General features: G+C 43.2%; 1 protein-coding gene across 1 annotated transcript in view; it reads left to right on the top strand.

Annotated features, from left to right (window-relative positions):
- The first annotated feature begins 1,146 nt into the window (after window positions 1-1,146).
- Window positions 1,147-12,250, top strand: part of LOC135499963 (uncharacterized) — a 30,164-nt gene continuing 19,060 nt past the window's right edge. Inside the window, exons 1-2 of the mRNA XM_064791037.1 lie at window positions 1,147-1,405; window positions 6,093-6,273. Of these exons, the coding sequence (XP_064647107.1) occupies window positions 6,186-6,273 (88 nt within the window). The 5' untranslated portion in view covers window positions 1,147-1,405; window positions 6,093-6,185. The remainder of the gene's footprint in view (window positions 1,406-6,092; window positions 6,274-12,250) is intronic.

Genomic DNA, 12,250 nt, shown 5'->3' on the forward strand with positions numbered 1-12,250 from the left:
CATCTATACAGGGTTCCTTGTGATGTCTTATTGCATGCTTCAGTTCATCGTAGCTACAAGAAGGATGTTTCATCAATATATCCGTTTACCTTTGCAACACAGAAACAAGGCCCTCCTTACCTAGTGTGGTGGGATATGAAGGAATGCGGACTGTGACATTACGAGCCTCTAAATGAACTAGCCTTTGGCGTTTCTTTTGTGTCTGTTGTCCTTTTCAAAAACAAGGTTCTCCGAGTTCTTTGAAAGCGGTATCACCTTTAAGAAGCTGAGCAACAGAATAGAAAAGCGTGATTCGGATAGATGGCGTTTATGAGGCTGAAATCGACAAGGTTGATCAAGGGATGGAGGGGGTTGATGCTGATTGGCCGAAACATTTCACGCTATGCGAAGCGGTTTCCCGCGGTTTGCATACTGTTTCACTAAATACTCAATAAGAACAATATAAAGTATCCAGAATCTTGCCACGACGTGTACTAACATATTTCAGATACACGTACTTGCAGCAACGCTGGTGATAAGATGATTTAATCCATGGAATATTGGCACTATTTCGCCATTGCAGCATCCGATCCTCGCACGATGTTGGAAAGAGCCATTCAGATTGCTCAGATAAAATTTGGTCTTAAGGTTGGATAAACTAATGCAAACTAGGTCTCCTTCATACAGAGGATGTTTGATGCTTTGATTATATATGCCTTCTGTGGGCAGAGTGCTGACAAGCCCGTGCGCACTATTTTTCCAAATATCTCTCTGGAAGTGAGGTTGAATGAAACTTAACATATACCGGTACCGTGAAAAATTTACGTTTTGAATTTGTCGAATTTTATTTTGGGTCCCAACATGACTTTCGAACTTGAGATTCGAGAACTTTTTGGAAGGTTTGACCTTAAATATACTGGTCTATCAGACCATTTTACTAGATACATAGGTTGCATACTTCGGAAACATGCGAAAAGGTTGGTTTATGTTGAGGACCCTGTTTGCCAAATATAGGCCCACGGAAATTTAGGGGAAGGGGGTTAAGGGCCGCTGAACAGCAGTTGCATTTTACTCATGAATGTCTTCAAATCCAATCTCGCCAACCACTCTTCTCCCCGTTGCATCTTCCGCCTCTGCTGTCATCATAACGAGGCTTCTGGAAGTCGCGCTGTCACCATAACGAGGCTTCGCCACTCGCGATACCCACTTCTCTCATCGTTTCCATTCAACATATTAACGCTTGCGGGATACACAGATAGTGGTAGCTCGTCTTACGCGTTCTTTCTTAATTGTTGTCATTTGCAGCTTCTTCACAGCTCGGAATAACATCATTCAGTTTGTCCGATTCTATCTTGACTGGGAGATACGAGTCGAAAATAGGATACGTTGACAGAAGATGCACCGATTTGGTCAATGAGTTCTTGAGGTAGGTTCAGAATGTAAAACTAGTTTTTGTACTTTATTTGCAGCTGAGGGACAGTGAGGCACTTAGTACAACCCAAGTTATAATCAATTTCACGTAAAAAATGTAACTACACGCAAATAAGTGTGAAACGGCTCATTTTTGGCCAAGGTTCGTCTGATTCTGGCAACTATGTATTTCTTTATACTTCGGGTGTTGGAGTTTCAGATGAAATATGATAATTGATTAAACTGTTGCAATTCCTTCGTGAAATCACCAAACATCTGAATGCCATTTTCTCCATTGTAGTCTCTAATTGGAGATACGAGAAAATCGTAGGTATAAAATAAGATGCAGCGATTCAGTCAGTGAGCCCTTAAGGTAGGTTCTTTTAGAGTGTTGAAATATATTGTGTTGGTGTATTGGTATGTTGCCAGCATTGTCTCAATGTAAGCTATCAAACAGAGCTCCCCTATTAGCTCCAACACCCAGCAGCAAGTGTGCAGCAGTTTATTGATCACGTTTCGAGAAGGAAATTAGGACGATAACAAGTTTATATCAAGTAGATTATTGGGAGAGATCCAGAGGCAATTTCGTGGAAGTCACGATGGAACAGCCGATGACAATACTACCAATTGCAATTGTAATGCATTGAAGCTTAAAGTGTGTGATCGAGTGTTGACACTCCACGGACTGCATGCACGTGTCTGGTCCTTTTGGGAAGCCTGAAACAGGTATAAGGCAATTCGCCACCTTCCCTTAGCTACATCTAGGGCCCTTTAGTATCGGTGTGAAAGTGATTTCACCTCTGGTTAATCGGAAACTCTCTACTCGGCCATTATCATGCCATTCTACGCTGCACAAGCATCACAGAATGGTAGCGATGGCATGGTAGCGATGTATACTCTAATTGGTCAGTAAATTGCAGCTCAGGGAAAAGTGGATGGCAGACAGAAAGTAGTGGTATATAACAAGTTTCACGATCCGTACAAATTACAAAGTACGAAGCATGAAGGCCTAAGGGGAATTCAACTTTTTCTGAAAATGCATCTTCTTTCAAAAATCCCGCTCACGACACACAGCAACTAATCGAAAATAACACTTTCCTTCTGAACCGTGTAAATAACCGTCCCGAGACTCACCCCTCGCCAGCTGCAGTCAACAACCTGCTGCATCTGTTTTTCGTGTATCGATTTCGGATCATAAGGAAGCGAGCCAGTAACATGGTTATATTCATGGACTTATAAGCATGAATGCGTCAATCTGTGACAGAACGCAATATATGGGAGCGATAGATTGGAGTGTATCATCGTTATTATGCGGCGTTCTTATTCCAGAGTATGATTGAAGGATGGGAAACGCTGAACCGTCAAGAGTTCACAACAAATGTTTGTTATCTACTCTGAAATAATGAATGTTGACGAGATTTCTTGCAATCATGTTGAGAGCAATCAACAGATGAAGCGATGGGATCAAACCATATTTTTGGCAAAAAGTTGTAGACCGTCATAGACCACGACTTCACGCAACAAGAGTGTTCACGTGTCGGAAGTCAATTGTATTGGTCCTGTTAGAAAACGATTTCGCTCTCGTCAGGCCTTGAACGATGGCTGCAAGACCTCTAAAAGGGTTAACATGATAGTCGTTAAGGTAATTAACAAAATGCATTGCTTCCTCAGCTGACACCGTAACGCTGAGATTATAAAGCTAATTAAAAACTCCATTTTAGAGCAGGCGTCATCTGATTTCATTGTAAATACAAAATACGCCGTTTCAAACGTCGCTCACAGCATCATGAGCTCCCGGTCTCTATCAGAAGGGAAATTAAAAGTGATATCCATCCGTAGTCCAAATTAATGGGTTTCAAAATGACGTATCGTTTAAGGCCACATCACTTATCAGAGAGGACATTTGGCATTCTCAAAACAGACATAATATTCGAACAGAGACTGCCTCACCACACTACTACATGCGCTGGAGTATGGTCATTTGGGTTTAGTCATCTTAAACCTTTTCCCATTCAATAACTGGGTTCAAATGGACTACTTTTCTTGCCCAACCTCAACTGAACCTCTAATCTCACCCTCCCCTCAAGTCGTAATTTTTTTCATTTGGTTTGTCCATCCATCTTATAAACAACAACAACAACAACATTTTTCTGACTCTGAGAATGATCATGAAAACCTCGACAGACAATACTGTCCATGACACCTCCACCGACATGGCAGTTTTTTACATCCCATTGTTATGGGGCTCCAAATGTCTTTTTCTGGGGCTTCAGTAGGATCAACTCCGGCACTAATCTAAGCTGTCTTTTGTTGAAATCTGTTTTGGCCAAGTTGTGGTAGCTGGTGTTTTACGGTCGGATTAGGTAGGCAATGAATCAGGATCAGCCGATACACCTAATCCCCATAAAGCGACCAAGCTAGCTCTTTTTTGGTTTAGGTTTAGAATATCATGCCGATCACTAAAGTGGCCAACAACTATTGTTCGAATTCTGTCTACAGAGGTAAACAACATCTTTCTGGCTCTGAAAACACGAGTGATGGTTGTGAAAAAGTCGAAGGTCAAATGTCATGATACTAAATGTATTTCACCACAAAGAGAGTTTTTCGCAATTGTTATCTTTCTGAAAGAGTCTGTCTATTTGTAGAAACAGAAGGTTTATGATAGATTATTAGCAACCTGTCCCTTTTATTTTTAACTGATAGTCTATTCCTGCGTACGCGTATATGTTTAAACCAGTCATGTTACATTACCTTCACGGGACGACAAAATGGCGCTCATCCAAGCACTCCGGTTATTCTTTGAAACACTCCTCACCCAATGCATGCCACGGGAGCTCCCGTCCCCTGGCAATAAAACAACCAGCTTACCAATAATTGAAGAGCCATTTCCCTCGAGGCGAGAAGTGTGTTTGTCGCTTGAGGAGCAGGTGATTTATGTATTTTTATTCGTCTGCTTCTGCAACAAGTCGCGAACGGAATCGCACTCCAGTCCTCCGCCATTGGTTACAGCAGATGAGGGAAGCTTGCACAGTTAACAGTCTCTTGTCTACAATGGAAGCCATTTTCTCGTGGTTGCAGATGAATTTGTCGCTAGAGCAGTAGGTGATGCATACATTGTACAAATAGTCTTCTGTTGCAGCAAGTTGTAACGGTATCACACTCCACGCCTCAAACATTGGTGACCGCTGGTGACTCTACTCCCACTCTACCCTACTGACTCTACCTCCACGTTGGAAGCCATTTCCCGGCTTGATGCTTCGCATGTCTATATAATTATAGTCTCTCCGATCGCCCCTTTGCCAGGAACTATTCAACCCAACATCAGGTCAAGCTAGGATTACTCGTTAAATCAGATGGGTGACTTCGTGCACCCATCCCATCTTGGCTTCAGGCCAATCAGTTCACTCAAGCTCGCAATGCACAGTCATCCGTCTTTCATCCGTCTTTCATCCTAACTCGTCCTTAATCTGCGGTAATTAGCCACGGCTTCATTGGCAGGCTAACTACCAGTAACTCAATCCATCCTCAGCAGGCATTTCATCAGTGCATAAGGCATTTCATTAGGACTTAATGCATTTCATTAGTACATCAGGCATTTCATGTGTACCAGTAGGCATTTGATTAGTACAACAGGCATTTCATGTGTACCAGTAGGCATTTGATTTGTACATCAGGCATTTCGTGTGTACCAGTAGGCATTTGATTTGTACATCAGGCATTTCAAGAGCTAAGATAGTGGTAGAGTACTACAAGATATGAATCAATGTGCATCATCCGTAAACGGTCACCCAAGTAGCATTGCGAAAACGTACAATTTGTTGTTCCGAAGGCCGATGAACTTGGCCTCTGTACATTAGTTCAACGTACTTTTGTACTGAAGTCTCGCCTTTTCTGATGGTGGAATTCCAGGTCCCATCATAACTATCCCTGATTGGTTCATTTCTCATCACTATCTCGGTGAAGCAGAATAGAGATGCTCTGATTGGACAATACAAGGGAATGATTTACATATTCACAATGCACGTACAGGCATCGTGCACTGAATCCTGGCAGGCCCTCAGCAAAAGTGACGTGTCAGTGAACCGTAATGCAGTTTCCTTAGCTTGCGACAGAGCAACGATACCCTGTAGACTTGCAGCCAGCCTTCATTAGTCATTTTATTAGTTTATAGCGCTTGAAAACTAATGATTTTAACTCCGCATGCAAGCAATTTGGCGGCTTCGTAATACATGCGTTCTCAAACGAAGATATTCGAATAATCACGATTAATTCTCAAAAACACTTCTGCAGCAGCAAGTAATTGCCACTAAACTGTGGCGAAAATGATTCCAGTGCGAAATATCCTTGAATTATTGCCAAAACAATTGATTCTCCACCTTCCCCTGTCTTGAAGAGGAATCCTGTTGCATTCTAGGGAAGGTAGTAATCCCAGTTGGCCTCGGGCGTAAGTAAGAACATGGATGGCCATGGTTGGATACGAAGGTGGTGGACAATTTCAGCTTCAATCATCTCTCCTCAACCACACAGAGTATTGCCGTCGGTATTCCCATTCAGTAGGCGACGCTGCACCAGTCTTTACGCCTTTTTGTGGAGGCTGGGAATCGGTAAAAACATCGCGCTTTCAGCCAACATGATTTGACCCATTCAGCTCGTAAACTAACAAGTTTAAACTTATTTGATTTGTTGTCATTTTATCTATTCAGATATTTTCCTGATGTCCCCGATGTAAGCTGCTGAGTCAAAAAGCTGGTGTCTCAAAGGATTTGATTGGACGCTATAGTTTTAGAAATCACGTGATGTTTTTCAAGGTCAAGATGGTCGCTGGATACTGGCTGGCGGGTCACGTGACCGTGACTGTGCTGCTCACGTTATTTGTAGACGAAGGTAGGTATTAATGTTCTTACTTTTCCTTATATCTCATTGTTAAAATATCCCTCACATGGTGGTTATAACTAAACCGCGTACAGTGGGCATACTGGCATCACAAATGGAGTTCGGCAATTCGAAGGCCATCATCACTACCCAAGCCTTGCAGACATACATACTAGTACTGCATAACCTACTCTTCCTCTGGTCTCTGATGCTTGTCTCGCCAGATGACAGATCGTTGCCCGGGCGGGATTGTCGCCTAGTTCCAATTAATGATGTGCAACACGTCAACAAGCTGTGTGATTGAACCTGTGATCCGAAGTGGCAGGTGCAGCCGCCGGAGTCGACGGAGCCCTCTTCAATGCAGAGATTACTGTCCGTACAACCTGAGGCACAACACAGAAATCATCACATAATCACCTTGAAGTAGGCATCGTCAGTGATTACTCCATTGCATCACCGGTATTATGAGGACAGTAGGTAAAAGTAGCCCTCATTGTCAATCTAGCTTTTGTAAGGCCAATGCCCATTCTTCACAGACTGAACGAGACCTAGACTATGATGATAGTATCATCCCCGTCTTCCATCCTGAGATCTGGTGGAATAGCCAGCTTCAACCAGGCTGCTGAAACAGAAATAATATTGGTTTCATGATATAGAGAGTAATCAGGTTAACCAAGTGGTTAGAGAGAGCGAAGATATTTCGAAGTCCCGCAAGGTGCGCATAGTTTTCCCCCATTCTCATCCAGAAAACCACGCTGCCTTTTTTGGGTTGAAAGTAGACCTAACCCATGAACGTAAATATCATATATGGCCACCCGAAAACCTGAGGTCGCATAAAATCTATGATAAACGAGAGTACCAAAATTACCCGTTTTTATCCATCCCGCACGAGGTGCACTGAGGTGGGATTAGCGCCGGAGCTGGCGGACTCGTTATCCAAACAAAGGCATTGATTTACTAGCTTGAGTTAAATACCATTCCAGGTCGTATCTCATTCCTTTGCTGGAACAGAAATCGATTTACGATTCGCCCACAATGACACAGCAACCAGTGGCAATTTGTTTTATCTATGTACGAAAGAGACCCAGCCGCGTGTTGCCGGAATCGGCCATCGTTGGACAAAAGTTGTCCTTATCTAAACTGCTGATGATCCGGATTGCAGCAACAGCTATATTTTGAGAAATCTAGCACCCGTACAGCTATCGGATAAGACCCAATTAGGACAGAATCCATCCTTAAAAGACTAATGCATACGCTCGGAATTTTACAGGCGACAACTTGGCTTTAACGAACGAATTCTGTCTCCAACCTGCATCAGCCTGCAGTGACTGATACTCAAAGTCTTTGCTGGGGGCGTCGGAAGGGGGGCGTGTCGAAGAAATGAACGCGACTGACACTCAGAGGCAATGCAAGGGGTATCGTCTTAAAAAGTGAGTGATGACGTAATTCGCAAGCGGCGGTGTAAGATCTGCTACTGAAAGAGTTACATGGACCACGCGGCAGTTCCTGTTGAGAGAATGCTAAAAGTCTCAAGCCTATTGAATCATCAGTATATCATGAAGTTGCAAAGCGGCAGTGTCTAGTGAAGTCATACAGTTACTGATATATAGAGGGAGATAGATTATACAAGCACTGATTCATTAGCACATTCGTGCGACCCTGGGCTCTAATTCATTTGAATTAAAGCAGTAGATTGCCCCTAAACACAAGATCGATGGGGTGTCGAGAGAAATTGCTAAAGCAATTATTTCCCCTTCCCACAAACAGAGGACAAATTGAAGATTTGAAATGTCACAGGCGGTCGCCGACCTTGGATAACTAATGAAAGGTTACCAAGTCATGTGGTGTGTCATTAAAGTGATGGCTTCTTTCCTCAACTGAAAATACGACCACGCCCTCTTTTGAGAAATCAAAAATTGACCTCGTCCTTGAATCCATTTTCTTGAACTTTTAAAGTTAATTGAAGGCAAATTAGTTGTGGATTAGTGTCTTACAATCTGATGGCAATTGTTGATTAACAGGTTTCAATGACATAGAAGTTACTTCATGGCAATATGTTACAATCTAGCAGACTTTTCGGAGGGAAGCTTTTGTGCCAGATGTTAAGCACGATAATGATAAGGCGGGCAATCTTCTTAATAATACAGCCATTTGTTGTTATGACCGTGACCTTCCTGTTTCCATACATCAAATAAGACGATGTTCTTTTGAAAAAAGTTATCTTTGGCATGAATATCAATGCTGCCTTATCTGGTGGTCACGAACACCGTTCACTGCCAAAGAATGTGCAGTCGCAAACGAAGAAAGGTAGCGGTGAATTTCGTAGCTGTGTCGTAAAAATCTTAAATCTGCTGAGGAATCAGACCCCCTTGAGAATGGACAAGCATTTAGCAACAGCAGAATACCATGAATAACAATTCCATCGCGTGCGGCCTGCTTCTCTGGTATGTGTGCTTTATAACATAGATAAAGACAAGGTGTGATCTGTATATGATATGGCTCCAGGGCTAATGGAAACGCTAAGTAACGCCCCGCCAGCAGTGGCGGTATCCATTATTGCTTTATTGGGAGGGCAGTGCAGTTGAACCAACAGACTGACCAGGCTTAACCCCGCCTGACATTATGCGTTGAATGATAATTGGTGCCTTAGACAACTATGGGCCAACGAAGCCAGTAGCCTATGCAGGCTTTGCGTACGAGGGTGGGGATAAAGCTATACGTTTTGCCATTTAGGGACCATCTTCAAAACAAATGTCACTAACCCTTACATCTGAAGTGTTTTCGAACCCACCATACTAATTTAAATCTATGTATCTTTCATGACGTAAAATCAATGCTGATTACTCCGCTGTCTTTGCCTGCGCGCGTCTCTAGCTAATTTATTTAGCATGATAGATGGGCTCTTAGTAAAGAACGCTGGCGATGAATTGGTTTTTGCTCAGCATCCTTCATACTAGTAGTGAAGAAATTCACCACATTCAGGTGACTTGACTTTGCATTGGACTCAGGTTGGGGATTTCTGGTGTTTTCATGGTTTTGACTGGTATAGCCTTCTCTCATGTGTCGTGGCGGAGGCGGAACTACTTTGGCCTGTTAAGTTCTTTCAATCAATCTTCTGTGGCATCATGTAACCTAGACTCGTATTTAGAAAGATGAAACTTTCATTGTATCCGCCCAAAACACTGCACTGGTGTTTGCAGTTGAGCGTCGAACAAGTTACAAGGAAACGTTCTTTTTCATCGTCGAACCCACTCTCAGTGGCGCGCCAGCAGGTGCTGGTGGGAACACACGCCTTCCCGTAGAAAATCTTCGAAAATATCCTTGAATTTTGGGAAGTTCACCGTAACTGTCTGTAAAGGCACCAAGGCGCTATCCTTTTCTCAGGCTCTATATTCTGCCCATGACACTGATGTGTAAAGACATAGGTGCTCTTCTACCTGTGTGGCGGGGATAGTAGTCCTAGGGCTGATAGTTCGTGTAACAATAGCCCGCATTGCTAAATGTTTTGGTTAGGGTTAGCGGTACAATAGATCATGCTGCTTAATTGGTCAAATACAATGATACCGGACTATGACTCCAGGGGGACTATATCCGCTGTCACACCGGTCTCCGAAACCAAGCACGAGACACAGCCAAACAAAACACAGCTCTAGAACACCGAGCGCATGACCACCGCTTACCAAAAACATATTGGGAATTTGCATGTACTCATCTCTGCCTAATCACATTACTTCATTATGAGCCATACGTCTGGGATATCAAGCAAGTCAATCTAATTTTCCATGAACTATCAGGAGAATTGTCAAATTTACTTGTGTGGCCCAATTTTCGGATTCTGTTTCCTTAGGTTGTGGTCGATTGTTGAGGCTGTTTTTGCGTGCAAGCTGTTATTTGAAGACATGTTCCGTGTATACTAAGAATTAATTCATACGTCTCACCATTTCTCTAAGGATTGATCCCGGGAGGTGATATCATTCGATAGCTTGCACATAAGTCGTTCGTAGGCCTATAGGCCTAGAGTACAGTGCAGTGGCTACACAGTCAGCAGTGCGAGAGCTTGACTTCGACATCGCATGATGTCAGACAGGACACAACAGACCTTCCCTTATCAAACTCCTCAGAAGAAACATTATCTGCTAATGGTATTATTATTGGTAAATTGCACTGAAACCCCACATCAGACCTTCCCTTTAAATATCAAACTCCTCAGAAGGTAAATTGCGCCAAGTCCTAAAGGTACACAAATGCACGTGTACAGATTCTATTGTTAAAGTTACTATGTGGTTTTCGACAACAATAGCTGTGATTGACTGTATGCAAATGAGGTAAGATTGGGTGTCCGGAACTCTCGTGAGAAAAGAATTTCGCCTCCCGAGAACGGACGGGTGGTGAAACTGAAGAACTCTGATAAGTCGACTGGAAAGGCTGGATAGGTCCAGAACAGTTATTACTTTGGGGAACAGGCGTGTCATCGAAAAGCAACAAAACAATGAAGCAACTTTACTTTCGCAAAAATGATCCTTGAAATTCTTCTTGAGACACTCAAGGAGGATTCCGCGGTGACGTCACGGTTTTCTCAAGATGGCGCTGCAGATTGTGAGACACCCTGTCCTTTGAAGGTTGCGATCATGACCTGTAACCTGCTATTGCCCGTGTCAACCGCGCGCAATCACGATTCTCGCCGGGCAAATGATTTCATTGCCAACACTTCCCATGGGGTGTGTCGTAGCTTCATGAGCTATGTGACCAATCCCAGTTAATTGGATGATATTACAGCCGTGAACATGCTAATCACTGTCCTAAATCACACTAACTACATGTTGTGATACCCTAATGCACAAATGAACGATACGCTAATCTTCGAGCTTGACCGACCAGGTTGCCGGAAACTTGAGACTTATCTCATGGAGCTCGCGGTTTCATTAATATAACCAGAGATATAACGCAACCACCATCTTTCAAGAATCGCCTGTTTGGCTTATCACTGCCCTTGTAACACACCAACTTTCTAGCGAGACCTTAATAAACAGCTTGATGAGACTGACTCAGGGTGGTGGACTTCTTTCTGTTTAAATTTACAATACGCCATCACTGTTTGTGTCTCCTGAGAAATCGCCCTAATCATTGCCTATATCGCACTAACTATAACAAAGACCATAATTCACAAAATGGTGATACCTTGACGCCAGAGCTAGACCGACTGGAGTGGGGGAAGTCTCGATTTAGCTGACCGAAAATACGTCAACATATCTCAGCTGATCTCATCTTTCAAATCGTTTTGTCGCCGAACTCAGACGTCAGGTTAATGGAACCGACGCAGCATGATTGAACAATCATACCATGGGACCTAAAGTAATGACTTCCAAGATGTGATGTTGGTTCCTTCATGGTGCATCCAAAGAGTTTCCCATGTTCTTCGGGGAATTCTCGCAGTGTGTTGTATACTTCACACCTCGTTCCAGAAGGCATTGGAGAATAAAGAGACCTCGGTATGCAAGGTATACCGGTAATTAAGAGACACCCCGTAGACAATTTGAACCAATGTCCCAGTCTAAACAAACAGAACCGTCGTGATTGATTGTAGGCTGAGGGAGCAAATAGTAATATCCGTCTCAAACCCCTGAGGAAGTAACAAGCAAACCAACGTTTGCTATGGTTAATGAAAAAAGACAACCAGTGATTTATGGCGGAAGTGCGGGATGCCTTTTGCCAAGTTGCTTTTTGATAAACACAACCAACGGTAGTACCACTGCTTGCTTATGAAAAACAAGAAGAAGATTATCCCGGAAGGTTACAGACGGAAACAAAATGTTTATCCCAAGATCCCAATGCGGATTTTTGCAGCACGCTGCCCACTCGTCGGAGATTGAAAACGGACGTTCTTGCACCCGCATTGCCAAGAGCCAGTCCCGATTTCAATCGCAACATGACCATTACCGTCTATCTTAACATCCTCTCATTACCCAAAGTGGTTGCCTACCATCTACCG

This window comes from Lineus longissimus, chromosome 15 (genome assembly GCF_910592395.1).
Source record: "Lineus longissimus chromosome 15, tnLinLong1.2, whole genome shotgun sequence".
Lineage (NCBI taxonomy): Eukaryota > Metazoa > Nemertea > Pilidiophora > Heteronemertea > Lineidae > Lineus > Lineus longissimus.